This window comes from Stenella coeruleoalba, assembly GCF_951394435.1.
Source record: "Stenella coeruleoalba genome assembly, chromosome: X".
NCBI lineage: Eukaryota > Metazoa > Chordata > Mammalia > Artiodactyla > Delphinidae > Stenella > Stenella coeruleoalba.
The window spans coordinates 55007606-55027361 of NC_137152.1; the positions used below are offsets into that span (position 1 = coordinate 55007606).

A 19756-nucleotide genomic window follows, 5' to 3' on the forward strand; every position below is an offset into this window, starting at 1 on the left:
AGGACTCCAGGCTTTCACTACCATGGCCTGGGTTCAATCCCTGGTCAGGGAGCGGAGATCTCACAAGCCATGCAGCATGGCCAAAGGAAAAAAAAAGAATGAAATAATGCCATGTGCATAATGTGAAGTAAGTCAGACATAGAAAGACAAATATCATATGATATCACCTATTTGTGGAATCTAAAAAAAAAATGATACAACTGAACTTATTTACAAAACAGAAATAGACTCACAGACAGAAAACAAACTTATGGGGCTTCCCTGGTGGTCCAGTGGGTAAGACTCTGTGCTCCCAATGCAGGTGGCCCGGGTTCAATTCCTGGTTAAGGAACTAGATCCCGCATTCATGCCGCAACTAAGGAGTCCACATGCTGTAACTAAGAAGTCGGCATGCCGCAACTAGATCCCACATGCTGCAGCCAAGATCCCAAGTGCTGCAACCAAGATCCAGCACAGCCAAAATAAAGAAACAAATAAATATTTAGAAAAAAAGAAATGTGGGGGAGGGATAAATTAGGAGTTTGGGATTAACAGATATACACTACTGTATATAAAACAGGTAAACAAGGACCAACTGTATAGCTCGGGGAACTATATTCAGTGTATCGTAATAATCTATAATGGAAAAGAATCTGAAAAAGAACATATATCTGAATCACTTTGCTGTACACCTGAAACTAACACAATATTATAAATCGACTACACTTCAATAAAATTCTTTTTAATTTTAAAAAAATGACATTGCAAAAAAATGAAAGAAAGGGTAAGATTAATTCTGACTATAAACACTGCATATTCACAAAATGCAGATTTATTCGGCTAATATATACTGAGCACCTAATATGTGGCAAGACTTGTGCTAGGTTTATATAAATGTGTAATGATAAACACAATAAATATATGCAGCAAACAGAGGTAAATAATATGATGATTAGGCTTTCTAGAAAGAAAAATTCAAGGTACTTCTAAAACCAAACAGAACTTCTTGCAAAATAAGACCAAACTCTTACTCTGAACCTCATAACCTCTTTTCACTAACAACTTAACAGAGTAAAAAGAGGTTATAATCTAAAAAGAGACTTCTTTTAACATCTTTATTGGATTATAATTGCTTTACAATGGTGTGTTAGTTTCTGCTTTATAACAAAGTGAATCAGTTATACATATACATATGTCCCCATATCTCTTCCCTCTTGCCTCTCCCTCCCTCCCACCCTCCCTATCCCACCCCTCTAGGTGGTCACAAAGCATCGAGCTGTTCTCCCTGTGCTATGTGGCTGCTTCCCACTAGCTATCTATTTTACATTCGGTAGTGTACATATGTCCATGCCACTCTCTCACTTTGTCCCAGCTTCCCCTTCCCCCTCCCCATATCTTCAAGTCCATTCTCTAGTAGGTCTGCGACTTTATTCCCGTCTCGCTCCTAGGTTCTTCATGAACTTTTTTTTTTTTTAGATTCCATATATATGTGTTACCATATGGTATTTGTTTTTCTCTTTCTGACTTACTTCACTCTGTATGACAGACTCTAGGTCCACCCACCTCACTACAAATAACTCAATTTCTTTTCTTTTTATGGCTGAGTAATATTCCATTGTATATCTGTGCCACATCTTCTTTATCCATTCATCTGTTGACGGACACTTAGGTTGCTTCCATGTCCTGGCTATTGTAAATAGAGCTGCAATGAACATTGTGGTACATGAGTCTTTTTGAATTATGGTTTTCTCAGGGTATATGCCCAGTAGTGGGATTGCTGTGTCATATGGTAGTTCTATTTTTAGTTTTTTAAGGAATCTCCATAGTGGCTGTATCAATTTACATTCCCACCAACAGTGCAAGAGGGTTCCCTTTTCTCCACACCCTCTCCAGCATTTATTGTTTGTAGATTTTTTAATGATGGCCATTCTGACCGGTGTGAGATGATATCTCATTGTAGTTTTGATTTGCATTTCTCTAATGATTAATGATGTTGAGCATTCTAAAAAGAGACTTCTATGTAAAAAAATACACTAACAACTTTAGAACTAATTAACAAATTTAACAAGGTTGCAGGATACAAGATCAATACACGAAAACCAATTACATTAGCAATGAATAATCTGAAAATTAAATTACGAAAACAGTACATCTATGATAACATCAAAAGAAATGAAACGTAGAAAATTTAACAAAAAACTACAAAACTTACACTCCAAACTAAAAACGCTGAAAAATTAAACAATAAATGGAAAGACACGCCATTTTATGGCTTAGAACACTTAATATTGTTAAGTTGGCAATACTCCCCAAATTGATCTATGGATTTATGCACTACCCATCAAAATTCCAGCTGTCTTCTTTGCAGAAATTGGCTAGCAGATCCTAAATTTCATATGGAAATTCAAGGGACCCCAGAATAGTCAAAAGAATCTTGAAAGAGAAGAACGAAGTTAAAGGACTCACATTTCCAATTTCAAAACTTTCTACAAAGCTACAATAATCAGGAGAGTGTAGTACTGGCATAAGGACAGACATATAGATCAATGGAATAGACCTGAGAATCCAGAAATATACCCTCATATTTATGGTCAATTGATTTTTGATAAGGATACTAACACAAATTTAATGGGGAAAGAACAGTCAACAAACATACTGGGACAGCTTGATATCTACATGCAAAAGAATGAATTTGGATCCCTTCCTCATATGATATGCAAAAGTAAACTCAAAATGGATCATAAACCTAAAGGTAAGAACTAAAACTATAAAACTCTCAGAAGAAAACATAACAGTAAGTCTTCACGACCTTGGGTTAGGAAAAGCCTCCTTAGATATGACACCGAAAGTATAAACAATAAAAGAAAGACTTGATAAGTTAGACTTTTACAAAATTTTAAACTTTTTTGCTTCAGAGAATACAATCAAGAAAGTGAAAAGATAACTCACAGAATGGGAGAAAATATTTTGCAAGTCACGTATCTGATAAGTGACTTGTATCTGGAATATATAAAGAACTCCTACTACTCATAATAAAAAGACAACTCAGTTTAAAAATTGGCACAGGATCTTAATAGATATTTCTCCAAATAAAATATGCAAATGACCAATAAGCACATGAGAAGATGCTCAACATCATCAGCCATCAGGGAAACAAATTAACCACAATGAGATACCACCTCACACCCATTAGGATGACTACTATCAAAAAATAGAAATAACAAGTGTTGGTAAGGATGCAGAGAAACTGGAACCCTTGTGCACTACTGATGGGAATTTAAAATGGTGCAGCCACTATGGTAAACAGTATGGCAGTTGCTCAAAAAAAAAAAAATAGAATTACCAGATGATCCAGCAATTCCACTTCTGGGTATATACCCAAAAGAATTGAAAGCAAGGACTTGAACAGATACTTTTATACCCATGTTCACAGCTGCATTATTCACAAAAGCCAAAAGGTGGAAGCAGTTCAGGTATCTATGGACTGATATATAGATAAACAAAATGTGGTCTGTACACATAAAGGAATATTATGAAGCCTTAAAAAGGACAGAAATTCTGGGGGAGGGGAAAAAAAGAAGGCAGAAATTCTGACACATACTACACCATGGATAAATCTGAGGACATTATACTGAGTGAAATATGCCAGTCACAATGTGAGAAATACTGTATGATTCCACTTATATGAAGTACCAAGAGTAGTCAAACTTATAGAGATAGAAAGTAGAATTGTGGTTGCCAGGGTCTGGGGGAAAGGGAGAATGGGGAGTTGTTGTTTAATAGGTATAGAATTTCAGTTTTGCAAGATGAAAAGAGTTCTGGAGATTGGTTGCAAAACGATGTGAATGTACTCAATACTACTGAATTTTACATTTAAAAATAGTTAAGATGGTAAATTTTACATTATGTATACTTTACCACAATTAAAAATAAAACAAACACAATGAGATACTACTTCACACTCACTAGGATGGCTATAATCAAAAAGCTAATAATAAGTATTGGTGATGATGTGGAAAAACTGGGTCAATTTTTGACCCAATTTGATATGCTGCCGGTGGGAATGTAAAATGGTACAGTCACTTTGGAAAACAATCTGGCAGTTCCTCAAAATTTAAACAGAGTTACCATACGACCAGCAATGTCACTCCTAGGTATATACCTAAGAGAAATAAAAACATAAAAACCTGTACATGAATGTTCATAGCAGCATCATTCATAGTAGCCAAAAGGTGTAAACAACCCAAACGTTCATCAACAGATGAATGGATATACAAAACATGATATATCCGAAGAATGGAATATTATCAGCCATAAAAGGTAATGCAGTACATGGGACTTCCCTGGTGGCGCAGTGGTTAAGAATCTGCCTGCCAATGCAGGGGACATGGGTTCGAGCCCTGCTCTGGGAAGATCCTACATGCCGCAGAGCAACTAATCCCAGGTGCCACAACTACTAAGCCTGTGCTCTAGAGCCCACGAGCCACAACTACTGAAGCCCACGTGCCTAGAACCCGTGCTTTACAACTAGAGAAGTCACCGCAATGAGAAGCCTTCACACCGCAACAAAGAGTAGCCCCCCGCTCGCCACAACTAGAGAAAGCCCACGCTCATCAATGAAGACCCAACGCAGCCAATCAATCAATAAATAAAACTCAAGCTTTCAAATGGAAATTAGAATTAAAAATAAAAGTAATGAAGTACAGATACATGCTACAACATGGAAAAATCTTGAAAACATTATGCTAAGTGACAGAAGTCAGTCCCAAAAGACCACATACTGTATGATTCCATTTATATAACATGTCCAGGATAGGCAAATCCACAGAGATGGAAAGTAGACTAGAGGTTGCCTAGAGCTGGAGGAGAGAGGAGGAAATGGAGAGTGTCTGTGAATGGGTGCAAGGTTTCTTTTGGAGGTGATGAAAATGTTCTAAAGTTAACTGTGGTGATGGGTGCGCAACTCTGTGAAATACTAAAAATCACTGAATTGTACACTTCAAATGGGTAAATTATACGGCATATGAATTATATATAAAGTTATATATATATGAGACGTATTTACAACAAACTTTATTCTCACCTTTCCATGTGTGCAATCACCAAAATGGAAGGATCTGCCCAAGGTAAACATTCCCAAAAGTATTTCAGAACCTCAAGGCAATTTCTAAATTAAGTGACAGACCTCCAATTAAACACTAGAAAAAAAAAACCCAAAAAAGCACCACTGAAGCCTTATATTCAACTGAGTTCCCCGCTACCAAGTACCACGTAGTTTCTTACTTTGCTGAAGAAGGAAGGAAAAGAGAACTATTATTTTTTTTTTATGTATTAATTTTATTTATTGGCTGTGTTGGGTCTTCACTGCTGTGCGCAGGCTTTCTCTAGTTGCAGCGAGCAGGGGCTACTCTTCGTTGTGGTGTGCAGGCTTCTCATCATAGTGGCTTATCTTATTGTGGCACACGGGCTTAGTTGCTCCGTGGCATGTGGGATCTTCCAGGACCAGGGCTCGAACCCATGTCGCCTGCGTTGGCAGGCATATTCTTAACCACTGCGCCACCAGAGAAGCCCAAGAACTATTATTAAGTGACTAACTGCTATGCACCCAGGACCTTAAATATGTTATTTTGTTTACTATTCATAACAACACTGGGAGGTGGGTTTTATTATGCTCCTTTTAACAGATGAGAAAACTGAAGCCTAGACAGATTAAATAGTACATATTAAATTTGAGGCATATTTTTCCATTGGTTTCTAAAACAGTATTTTCCCTAAATGTGCCATTAGGCTTGATTTCCATGTATTTAGATTTCATGTTAATCATGAAGTCTATTTTTTTACTTATACATTAATTAAAACAGTGAATCATCAAAACTTATAAACAAAATCATCAAAACTTATAAACAAAATACCAACCTGAGAGTCCTGCATTTCAGCCATAGACTCCCTGTTGATATTTGCTATGTCCGCGAAGAGTCTATCAATTGTCTCAGGTATCATAGATGAACCGTCTTTTATAAGCAGGTTTTCAACCATTTCTGAAATAACAATAAATGATAAAAGTGCTGTGAACTATCACCACTGGCTGAAAGTAGCAAATCATTCTGAAATCTGTTCCTAGACCTTTTGTCAAATGAATACAGCATGGAGAAACTTCAATACTCCTTAGAGTAAAACCAAACTGGAGATAAAGTTTATTCTAGCTAAAGGCAAAGTATAATTTTCAAATAACATTTGTATTTCCTGGGAGTCACTTGTTTATAACTTAATCATCATTACTCATTCTCAAAGTAAAATGCATTGACTTCACAAATAGTCATGTTATTATAGGTCATCTTAAAACTACAGAAGAGAAATTAACAATGTCTTCAAAATTACAAAATGTAGAAATTCTGAAGGGAGACTTAGATACATGCCCTGTAAAACTAAAATACTTATTAATACTTTAAAGCATTAGACAGACATACGCTGAAGTCTTGACCTTACTTTGAGAGAAAAAAAATGACATGCTCAATTAGCAACAACATTAACCAGTTACTGAATCTGTACAATGATGTCACCATTTTCTAAACGGTCTTGAGCTCCAGACCCGATATAGCTGAATCTTATTAGGCCACAGAATTCCTTAAAACCCAAACATGATGTAGAACCATAACTGATGCCTTTCATATTATCAAAATTGAGGTTTTTCCAAACTCGTGTAACAGAGGTCTCCATAACCTACATGTCTCTAATTTCTTGCAACATTTCTGAGCATTAACTAAAAAGAATGTTGTTAACATTCATAACAATACCATAAGAGCACCTTCTGGAAGATTTTTAATCTGCTACAATAAACAGGTTTTTAACCTGCTACAACGAACAATAAATCTGCTAACTGAAAAATCTTCAGGACTTTCCTGGTGGCACAGTAGTTAAGAATCTGCCTAACAATGCAGGAGGTATGGGTTCGAGCCCTGGTCCAGGAAGATCCAACATTCTACGGAAGCAAATAAGCCCGTGCGCCTCAACTACTGAGCCTGCACTCCAGAGCCCGTAAGCCACAACTACTGAGCCCGCGTGCCTAGAGCCCATGCTCTGCAACAAGAGAAGTCACCACAATGAGAAACCCGCACACCACAACAAAAAGTAGCCCCCACTCGCCGCAACTAGAGAAAGCCCGCGAGCAGCAACAAAGACCCAACGCAGCCAAAAATAAATAAATAAATAAAATATTTCTTTAAAAAGAAAACTTTTCAGTTAAATATCAGAAAACAGATTCACATAGAGACTTCACAAAGAAACTTATTTTCAAATACACTCAAACATTTTTTAAAGCTCATAGACTCTTTAGTATCCACTGCATGATCAAAGATATTAGGGAAAATATACCATACATATTTCATATGCCTCAAGTAATGATACATACGAAAAGAAAAACCTCTAGCTTCCTTACTCCCATAAATTGGTTAACAGAAGGACTAATATTAAATATCTTGATTCATCTAAGATTAGGTAAGCATTAGGCTGAGAAATATATATATTATAGTCCTTGCTCAAAATATTGATAACAGAACTAGGAAAGTTTAGACTGGGAGAAAATATTTGCAAATCATATATCTGATAAGGGCTTAATATTCAAAATATATAAAGAAATCATACAACTTAATAGCAAAAGAAAATCCAATTTAAAAATGCCTGAATAGACCCTTTTCCAAAGAAAACACAGTGAAGGCCAACAGGTACATGAAAAAAAAGATGTTCAACATCATTAATCATCAAGGAAATGCAAAGCAAAACCATAATGGTGCAAATAATTGGTGCAGCCACTATGGAAAACAGTAGGCAGGTTCCTCAAAAAATTAAAAATAGGACTACCATATGATCCAGCAATTCCACTTCTGGGTATTTATCTGAAGAAAATGAAAACACTAACCTGAAAAGACCTGTGCAACCCCATGTTCATTGCAGCATTATTTACAATAGCCAAGATGTGGAAAGAACCTAAGTCTCCATCGATGAATGGATTAAAAAAATGTGCTAAATATGTACAATAAAATGTTATTCAGCCATAAAAAAGAATGAAATCTTGCCATCTGCAACAGGTATGGACCTTAAAGGCATTATACTAAGTGAAATAAGTCACACAGAGAAAGACAAATACCGTATGATCTCACTTACATGTGGAATCATTTTTTTTAAAAAAAGGCTCAGAGATACAGGAAACAGACTGGTGGTTGTCAGAAGCAGGAAGCGGAGGGGGGCCCAAATGGGTAAAGGAAGTCAAAAGGTACAAACTTCCAGTTATGAAATAAATAGGTCATAGGGATGCAATATACAGCATGGCAACCATAGTTATTACTATACTGTATATTTTAAAACTGTTATGAGTAAATCTTGGGAGAAGTTTCAAGATGGCAGAGGAGTAAGACGTGGAGATCACCTTCCTCCCCACAAATACATCAGAAATACATCTACATGTGGAACAATTCCTACAGAACATCTACTGAATACTGGCAGAAGACCTCAGACTTCTCAAAAGGCAAGAAACTCCCCACCTACCTGGGTATGGCAAAAGAAAAAAGAAAAAACAGACACAAAAGAACAGGAGTGGGACCTGGACCTCTGGGAGGGAGCTGTGAAGGAGGAAAGGTTTCCACACACTAGGAAGCCCCTTCGCGGGCGGAGACAGCGGGTGGCGGAGGGGGGAAGCTTCAGAGCCACGGAGGAGAGCACAGCAACAGGGGTGCAGAGGGCAAAGAGGAGAGATTCCCGCACAGAAGATCGGTGCCGACCAGCACTCACCAGCCCGAGAGGCTTGTCTGCTCACCCGCCGGGGTGGGCGGGGTCTGCGAGCTGAGGCTCGGGCTTCGAAGGTCGGATCCCAGGGAGAGGACTGGGGTTGCCTGCGTGAACACAGCCTGAAGGGGGTTAGTATGCCACAGGTAGCCAGGAGGGAGTCCAGGAAAGAATCTGGAGCTGCCAAAGAGGCAAAACACTTTTTCTTGCCTCTTTGTTTCCTGGTGCGCAAGGAGAGGGGTTCAGAGTGCACATAAAGGAGCTCCAGAGACGGGCGCAAGCCACGGCTATCAGCGCGGACCCCAAAGACGGGCATGAGACGCTAAGGCTGCTGTTGCAGCCACCAAGAAGCCTGTGTGCAAGCACAGTTCACTATCCACACCGCCCCTCCCGGGAGCCTGTGCACCCCGCCACTGCCAGGGTTTCGGGATCCAGGGATAACTTCCCCAGGGAGAACACATGGCGTGCCTCAGGCTGCTGCAACGTCATGCTGGGCTCTGCCGCCGCAGGCTCACCCCAAACTCCGTACCCCTCCCTTTCCCCCCAGCCTGAGTGATCCAGAGCACCCGAATCAGCTGTTCCTTTAACCCCGTCCTGTCTGAACGAAGAACAGATGCTCTCAGGCAACCTACACAGAGAGGTGGGTCCAACTCCAAAGCTGAAGCCCAGGAGCTGTGCTAACAAAGAAGAGAAAGGGAAATTTCTCCCAGCAGCCTCAGGAGCAGCGGATTAAATCTCCACAATCAACTTGATGTACCCTGCATCTGTGAAATACCTAAATAGACAACGAATCATCCTAAATTGATGAGGTGGACTTTGGGAGCAATGATATATATTTTTTTCCCTTTTTCTCTTTTTGTGAGTGTGTATGTGTGTGCTTCTGTGATTTTCTCTGTATAGCTTTGCTTTTACCATTTGTCCTAGGGTTCTGTCTGTCCATTTTTTTTGTTGCTGTTGTTTTTAGTATAGTATTTAGCACTTGTTATCATTGATGGATTTGTTTTTTGGTTTGCTTTGGTTGCTCTCTGCTTTCTTTCCTCCTCTTTTTTTATTACTTAAAAAAATTTTAAATTATTTTTTATTTTAATAACTTTATTTTATCTTCCCCTTTCTTTCTTTCTTTTTATTCTCCCTTTGATCCTGAGCCGTGTGAATGACAGGCTCTTGGTGCTCCAGCCAGGCATCAGGGCTATGCCTCTAAGGTGGGAGAGCCAAGTTCAGGACACTGGTCCACAACAGACCTCCCAGCTCCACGTAATATCAAACGGCGAAAATCTCCAAGAGATCTCCATCTCAACACCAACACCCAGCTTCACTCCACGATCAGCAAGCTACAGTGCTGGACACCCTATGCCAAACAACTAAAAAGACAGGAACACAACCCCACCCAGGAGCAGAGAGGCTGCCTAAAATCATAATAAGGCCACAGACACAACAAAACACACCACCAGATGTGGACCTGCCCACCAGAAAGACAAGATCCAGCCTTATTCACCAGAACACAGGCACTACTCCCCTCCACCAGGAGGCCTACACAACCCACAGAACCAACCTTAGCCACTGGGGGAGACACCAAAAACAATGGGAACTACGAACCTGCAGCCTGCAAAAAGGAGAACCCAAACACGGTAAGTTAAGCAAAATGAGAAGACAGAGAAACACACAGCAGATGAAGGAGCAAGGCAAAAACCCACACCAAACAAATGAAGAGGAAATAGGCAGTCTACCTGAAAAATAATTCAGAATAATGATAGTAAAGATGATCCAAATTCTTGGAAATAGAATGGAGAAAATACAAGAAACGTTTAACAAGGACCTAGAAGAACTAAAGAGCAAACAAACAGTGATGAACAACACAATAAATGAAATTAAAAATTCTCTAGAAGGGATCAATAGCAGAATAACTGAGGCAGAAGAATGGATAAGTGACCTGGGAGATAAAATAGTGGAAATAACTAGTGCAGAGCAGAATAAAGAAAAAAGAATGAAAAGAACTGAGGACAGTCTCAGAGACCTCTGGAACAATATTAAACGCACCAACATTCGAACTACAGAGGTCCCAGAAGAAGAAGACAAAAAGAAAGGGACTGAGGGGCTTCCCTGGTGGCACAGTGGTTGGGAGTCCGCCTGCCGATGCAGGGGGCACGGGTTCATGCCCCAGTGCGGGAGGATCCCATGTGCCGCGGAGCGGCTGGGCCCGTGAGCTGTGGCCGCTGAGCCTGCACGTCCGGAGCCTGTGCTCCGCAACGGGAGAGGCCACATCAGTGAGAGGCCCGCGTACCGCAAAACAAAAACAAAAACAAAAACAAAAAAGAGAAAAGAAAGGGACTGAGAAAATATTGCAAGAGATTATAGTTCAAAACTTCCCTAATAGGGGAAAGGAAATAGTTAATCAAGTCCAGGAAGCACAGAGAGTCCCATACAGGATAAATCCAAGGAGAAACACGCCAAGACACATATTAATCAAACTATCAAAAATTAATTACAAAGAAAAATATTAAAAGCAGCAAGGGAAAAACAACAAACAACATGCAAGGGAATCCCCATAAGTTTGACAGATGATCTTTCAACAAAAACTCTGCAAGCCATAATGGAGGGGCAGAACATATTTAAAGTGATGAAGGAGAAAAACCTACAACCAAGATGACTCTACCCAGCAAGGATCTCATTCAGATTTGATGGAGAAATTAATACCTTTACAGACCAGCCAAAGCTAAGAGAATTCAGCACCACCAAACCAGCATTACAACAAATGCTAAAGGAACTTCTCTAGGCAGGAAACACAAGAGAAGAAAAAGACCTACAATAACAAACCCCAAACAATTAAGAAAATGGTAATAGAAACATACTTATCGATAATTACCTTAAATGTAAATGGATTAAATGCTACAACCAAAAGACATACACTGGCTGAATGGATACAAAAACAACAAACCGTATATATGCTGTATAAAAAGACCCACTTCAGACCTAGGAACACATACAGACTGAAAGTGAGGGGATGGAAAAAGATATTCCATGCAAAGGGAAATCAAAAGAACACTGGAGTAGCAATTCTCATATCAGACAAAATAAGACTTTAAAACAAAGACTATTACAAGAGACAATGAAGGACACTACATAATGATCAATCCAAGAAGAAGATACAACAATTGTAAATAGTTATGCACCCAACAAAGGAGAACCTCAATATATAAGGCAAATACTAACAGCTATAAAAGGGCAAGTCAACAGTAACACCAGCATAGTAGGGGACTTTAACACCCCACTTTCACTAATGCACAGATCATCCAAAATGAAAATAAATAAGGAAACACAAGCTTCAAATGATACATTCAACAAGATGGACTTAACTGATATTTATAGGACATGGCATCCAAAAACAACAGAATACACATTCTTCTCAAGTGCTCATGGAACATTCTCCAGGATACATCATATCTTGGGCCACAAATCAAGCCTTGGTAAATTTAAGAAAATTGAAATCGTGTCAAATATCTTTTCCGACCACAACGCTATGAGACTAGATATCAATTACAGGAAAAGATCTGTAAAACATACAAACACATGGAGGCTAAACAATACACTACTTAATAACCAAGAGATCACTGAAGAAATCAAAGAGGAAATCAAGAAATACCTAGAAACAAATGACAGTGAAAACACGACAACCCAAAACCTATGGGATGCAGCAAGAACAGTTCTAAGAGGAAGTTTATAGCAATACAATCCTACCTTAAGAAACAAGAAACATCTCAAACAACCAACCTAACCTTACACCTAAAGCAATTAGAGAAAGGAGAACAAAAAAACCCCAAATTTAGCAGAAGGAAAGAAATCATAAAGATAAGATCAGAAATAAATGAAAAAGAAATGAAGGAAACGATAGCAGAGATCAGTAAAACTAAAAGCTGGTTCTTCGAGAAGATAAACAAAATTGATAAACCATTAGCCAGACTCATCAAGAAAAAAAGGAAGAAGACTCAAATCAGTAGAATTAGAATTGAAAAAGGAGAAGTAACAACTAACACGGCAGAAATACAAAGGATCATGAGAGATTACTACAAGCAACTCTATGCCAATAAACTGAACAACCTGGAAAAAATGGACAAATTCTTAGAAATGCACAACCTTCCAAGACTGAACCAGGAAGAAATAGAAAATATGAACAGACCAATCACAAGCACTGAAATTGAGACTATGATTAAAAAACTTCCAACAAACAAAAGCCCAGGACCAGATGGCTTCACAGGAGAATTCTATGCAACATTTAGAGAAGAGCTAACACCTATCCTCCTCAAACTCTTCCAAAATATAGCAGAGGGAGGAACATTCCCAAACTCATTCTACGAGTCCACCATCACCCTGATACCAAAACCAGACAAAGATGTCACAAAAAAAGAAAACTACAGGCCAATATCACTGATGAACATAGATGCAAAAATCCTCAACAAAATACTAGCAAACAGAATCCAACAGCACATTAAAGGATCATACACCACGATCAAGTGCGGTTTATCCCAGGAATGCAAGGATTCTTCAATATACGCAAATCAATCAATGTGATACACCATATTAACAAATTGAAGGAGAAAAACCATATGATCATCTCAATAGATGCAGAGAAAGCTTTCGACAAAATTCAACACCCATTTATGATAAAAACCCTGCAGAAAGTAGGCACAGAGGGAATTTTCCTCAACATAATAAAGGCCATATATGACAGACCCACAGCCAACAATTATTCAACATAGTTTTGGAAGTTTTAGTCACAGAAATCAGAGAAGAAAAAGAAATAAAAGGAATCCAAATCAGAAAAGAAAAAGTAAAGCTGTCACTGTTTGCAAATGACATGATACTATAGAGAATCCTGAAGATGCTACCAGAAAACTACTAGAGCTAATCAATGAATTTGGTAAAGTAGCAGCATACAAAATTAATGCACAGAAATCTCTGGCATTCCTATACACTAATGATGAAAAATCTGAAAGTGAAATCAAGAAAACGCTCCCATTTACCACTGCAACAAAAAGAATAAAATATCTAGGAATAAACCTACCTAAGGAGACAAAACACCTGTATGCAGAAAATTATAAGACACTGATGAAAGAAATTAAAGATGATACTAATAGATGGAGAGGTATAACCATGTTCTTGGATTGGAAGAATCAACATTGTGAAAATGACTATTCTACCCAAAGCAATGTACAGATTCAATGCAATCCCAATATACTGCCATTGGCATTTGTCACAGAACTAGAACAAAAAATCTCACAATTCGTATGGAAACACAAAAGACCCCGAAAAGCAATCCTGAGAAAGAAAAACAGAGCTGGAGGAATCAGGCTTCCTGACTTCAGACTATAGTACAAAGCTACAGTAATCAAGACAGTATGGTACTGGTACAAAAACAGAAATATAGATCAATGGAACAGGATAGAAAGCCCAGAGATAAACCCAAGCACATATGGTCACCTTATCTTTGATAAAGGAAGCAAGAATATACAATGGAGAAAAGACAGCCTCTTCAATAAGTGGTGCTGGGAAAACTGGACAGCTACACATAAAACAATGAAGTTAGAACACTGCCTAACACAATACACAAAAATAAACTCAAAATGGATTAAAGACCTAAATGTAAGGCCAGACACTATCAATCTCTTAGAGGAAAAAATAGGCAGAACACTCTATGACATAAATCACAGCAAGATCCTTTTTGACCCACCTCCTAGAGAAATGGAAATAAAAACAAAAATAAACAAATGGGACCTAATGAAACTTCAAAGCTTTTGCACAGCAAAGGAAACCATAAACAAGACCAAAAGACAACCCTCAGAATGGGAGAAAATATTTGCAAATGAAACAACTGACAAAGGATTAATCTCCAAAATTTACAAGCAGCTCATGCAGCTCAATATCAAAAAAAACGAACAACCCTATCCAAAAATGGGCAGAAGACCTAAATGGATATTTCTCCAAAGAAGATATACAGATTGCCAACAAACACATGAAAGAATGCTCAACATCATTAATCATTAGAGAAACGTGAATCAAAACTACAATGAGATATCATCTCACACCGGTCAGAATGGCCATCATCAAAAAATCTACAAACAATAAATGCTGGAGACGGTGTGGAGAAAAGGAAACCCTAATTGCACTGTTGGTGGGAACGTAAATTCATACATCCACGGTGGAGAACATATGGAGGTTCCTTAAAAAACTAAAAATAGAACTACCATACAACCCAGTAATCCCACTACTGGGCATATACCCTGAGAAAACCACTATTCAAAAAGAGTCATGTACCAAAATGTTCATTGCAGCTCTATTTACAATAGATAGGACATGAAAGCAACCTAAGTGTCCATCAACAGATGAATGGATAAAGAAGATGTGGCACATATATACAATGGAATATTACTCAGCCATAAAAAGAAACGAAATTGAGTTATTTGTCATGAGGTGGATGGACCTAGAGTCTGTCACACAGAGTGAAGTAAGTCAGAAAGAGAAAACCAAATACCGTATGCTCACACATATATATGGAATCTAAAAAAAAAAAATTGGTCATGAAGAACCTAGGGGCAAGATGGGAATAAAGACGCAGACCTATTAGAGAATGGACTTGAGGACACAGGGAGGGGGAAGGGGAAGCTAGGACAAAGTGAAAGAGTGGCATGGACATATATACACTACCAAACATAAAATAGCTAGCTAGTGGGAAGCAGCCCCATAGCACAGAGAGATCAGCTCGTTGCTTTGTGACCACGTAGAGGGGTGGGATAGGGAGGGTGGGAGGGAGGGAGAGGCAAGAGGGAAGAGATATGGGGACATATGCATATGTATAACTGATTCACTTTGTTATAAAGCAGAAATTAACACACCTTTGTAAAGCAATTATACTCCAATAAAAATGTTTAAAAAAAAGAGTAAATATTAAAAGTTATCAACACAAGAAAAAAATTTTCTAACTATGTATGGTGATGGATGTTAAACTAGACTTATTGTGCTGATCATTTTGTAATATACACGAATATTGAATCATTATGTTGTACACCTGAAACTAATATAATGTTGTACGTCAATTATACCTCAATTTAAAAAATAATTAGGAAAGTTTTTAAACAATGTTTTTAAAAATCCAAATATCTTTTAAAAACAGATTTCTTGAAATGTTTTTGAAAAGAAAAAATCCAATATAAATTTTTTAATTTGACTTCCTTTTAAAAAAAATCCAAATATATTTTATTAGAATACCAATTATAAGTCCTAGTGACATAGTATATGAGACTGTGAAGGCGTTAATTTTGATTTGTGAATGTTCTCTTAATATTTTATATAATTCATTCTTTGTCAAAATAATTCTGGTCCTTTCCAAACATATTTTCAGTGTCATTCAGTTGAGCAACTTGACTAACACCAGCTGAGGCAATGAGAGCACTGCAGTTCTTGAGGATAAAATGCAGTCAGCAAAGCTGAGTAAGTAATAGAGATCACATAGCTGAATGGTTGAGAGTTACACTATGAAGAAGAGACTTGCTTCTGGGAGAAGGTCAGAAAAGAGCTTGTATAAATACAGCCTATTCCTGAGATGTGAAAACAACACTCTGTATTAAGGTTATATCAGGCAATATTGTACATTTTGAAAAAAACGATTAAATTATCTTCCTGGCTACTGAAATAAACTATGATTTACAACATGATTGCAGTCAATTTTTTTTTTAATTTTTTTTGCGATCCGTGGGCCTCTCACTATTGTGGCCTCTCCCGTTGCGGAGCACAGGCTCCGGACGCGCGGGCTCAGCAGCCATGGCTTACGGGCACAGACACTCCGCGGCATGTGGGATCCTCCCGGACCGAGGCACAAACCCGTGCCCCCTGCATCAGCAGGTGGACTCTCAACCACTGCGCCACCAGGGAAGCCCCCAGTCTATTTAATTTAAATGAGATTCATCCTAGTTAAAACTGGGGAGTCACTCTATTGAGGCAGCCACGTTAATCTGTACCAATTAATTCTGATTAGATAGACAGCATTCCAGGTACAGTATAATAGAAAATAAACTTCTTCCCTTTCCTTGAGGAAGGGAGCTTCTGTTACAACATGGAAAAAAATCTATCAACAGTCCTGCCAAGTCTCTCCCAGTGACCTCCATCAACTCAACCAGTCATTCAAAAGCCAAAGCAGTTCAAAGACTTGCCAGGGTCAATTCAAGATTTTACTCCAAATCACAATGATTACTTGCAATTTCTTCAGTGAGAAAAGAACCAAAAATGACAATAAAATTAACATTTGCATAATGCTTTACAGTCTCAAAGCTTTTTCACATGCATTCTCATTTAATCATCAATCTACTCTGTAAAGGAGATACTTTTATAAGACGCAGGAACTGAGATATAACAAAGTATAGTGACTTCTCAAAGGTGACAGAAAGAGGAAGTAGCAAACTAGGAGCTGAACTCAGGCTTTCTAATTTGAAATCCTGTCCTTCCACTATACTAGGCCTATTGGAAAAGGCCTGGAAGAACTGACTTGCCAGGACTCTGAGACAACTAAAAAACAGTAGAAAAAGAAAAAATGAGCCAACACCATTCAGAGTGTTGAGGATACTGGGAGAGGGAAGGGTAAGCTGGGACAAAGTGAGAGAGTGGCATGGACATATATACACTACCAAACGTAAAATAGCTATAATTCTGATTGTAAGCTAAGAAAAACTATTCCAGCAGAGGCTACTTTTAATGAGGACAGTCGAAATGTCCAAAACAGTATCAAAAGGGCATGGCAAAAAAACTCAAGCAAACTCAGGACAAACAGGTTTAGTGACAGATAAAACCACACTGTAAATCATACTTTCTATCTAATGGTCAGAGAGACGATCATTTTTCATATACAATGTTCCGGGAGGACCCAACTGACAAACTGGGTATGGCACAAGAGAATCCAAGCAGCGAATCATAATGCACAAGTCAGATGAAACTGCATGAACCATAGTTCCAAGAGAATTATTCACAGCAGTGTATTGTAGTTCTGAGCAGCATCTTGGTCCTGGAGAGCAACTAGGAAAGGATACAGGGCAGGCTAGCTCCATGAAAATCATGACAGTCAGTAAAGATACAGTTCTAAAGCTCAACAGGTGCCTACAGTATGCCCCTAGCATGTTAAATCTCAAATCTGATGGCCAGTATGACTTCATTCCAAACCAGTCTCTTCCCTACAACATAATACTGTTATTCTTTCTTGCCCTGTACAGAACTGGCTCAGGGACTGAAACAAACCTAGACCTGGGCTCATTAGGAGATAAAGCTATGTAAAATTTTGGAGGGCAACTGGCTGGATGGTGGCGGGAGGTAAAAAGGCAAGAGCTGACTATATCATGCTAACCAAAAAAGGAATTTCCAACTTGATTCTGGTGAGGAAAGACATCCAGTCACATCCAGGGTACTAAACTTTAAAGACTAAAGGGTAGAATTATACTTACATTGAACAAACCATAGCAGTAGGAGGAATATCTCAAAAAAGCCACAACTCAGTCCTCTAAACCAAATGCACATTGTATAAATGTTGCAATGAATCTGGTATTTTATTTCTTTCACACTCCTATAAAATGCAAGGTCAATAACCAATCTCAATTTGCCAATTCATCCAATCCTACCCCTAAGCATCTGTATATATTTACAAAGTATCTGTATGTATTACTCTTTTATTCTCATTACATCATCTTACCCATTGTAGCTGAACCCTACTGCTCTTGACTGAGTCTTCTGTTCAGCTAATATCTGCTTTGTTTTAGTGACCATGGTTACCAAAGGCTATTTCTGTCTATTTAACAACTTAATTAATTAACTTGTTTACTGAGTGTTAACAATGCACTAGGCACTGAAGACAGACTTATCCAAGACACCTTCCCAGTAGATTCACATCTAAATCAGACCAAAACATACATGGAAACGTTGGGAATGCAGTAAGTAGACTATAACAACACAGTTGGAAGGTTGAAGTGGATTAGCTGAGTACATTATAGCAACTCTCACCAAAGAGGTCTTTGAAGGAAGAAAGAAACCTAAGTTGATTCAACTGTCTTTGTGATTTCTTATCTCTATACTATTGTAAACTACACATAATACACATAAAACTTGCTTGCAAAATATTCATCAAATATTTAATGAAACCAAATGCATGACGGCTAATCTTCCACACAAGATATCTTTAGCCTTTCCATTCCTAACAGAATGCACTAGTTATTTAGAGGATTGCTAAGCAAAATGTCATAAACAATTAAGCATCTTATGAACTGCTTTTTTTATTTTTTTGCGGTACGCGGGCCTCTCACTGTTGTGGCCTCTCCCGTTGTGGAGCACAGGCTCCGGACGCGCAGGCTCAGCGGCCACGGCGGCTCAGCGGCCACGGCGGCTCAGCGGCCACGGCTCACGGGCCCAGCCGCTCCGCGGCATGTGGGATCTTCCCGGGCCGGGGCACGAACCCGTGTCCCCTGCATCGGCAGGCGGACTCTCAACCACTGCGCCACCAGGGAAGCCCCATGAACTGCTTTTGATGGTGATAGAATAACACAGGAAAGTTTTATCTGAGCCCATGTGCATTTCCAAATCATCATCAGAAATATATAGCATCATTCCTGGTGACAGTGTTACTATCCTTGTGGGCAATATGAATGAATAAGACAAGAGTTATTTCATTCATTAATTCAATAAACATTTAATGATATCAAGTATTCTGCTAAGCACCAAGAATAATGTAAACAAGACACAGTTCCCTCCCTTGAGGAGCTTACACACATTTCCACACAAGATGTATGGTATACACATGTATCAATCAACCAATTTTTTAGAGCTCTAAGTCACCTTAAAATTCTAGTAACCCACTCTAATTTTACAATTAATTAAAATAAGCTACAGGGAAGTTAATTAACTTGCCCAAGATCAAAGCTATTAGTAGTACAGCATGAACAAAATCCACAACTGTACTTTCTGCTTTGGCTGG

At 38.6% G+C, this 19756-nt stretch overlaps 1 protein-coding gene across 5 annotated transcripts in view; it reads right to left on the reverse strand.

Annotated features, from left to right (window-relative positions):
* TEX11 (testis expressed 11) overlaps positions 1 to 19756 on the reverse strand; it is a 373435-nt gene that overhangs the window by 314263 nt on the left and 39416 nt on the right. For all 5 annotated transcript variants that reach the window (XM_079911723.1, XM_079911722.1, XM_079911724.1 and 2 more), the window contains exon 3: positions 5896 to 6017. In XM_079911723.1, the coding sequence (XP_079767849.1) occupies positions 5896 to 6017 (122 nt within the window). The remainder of the gene's footprint in view (positions 1 to 5895; positions 6018 to 19756) is intronic.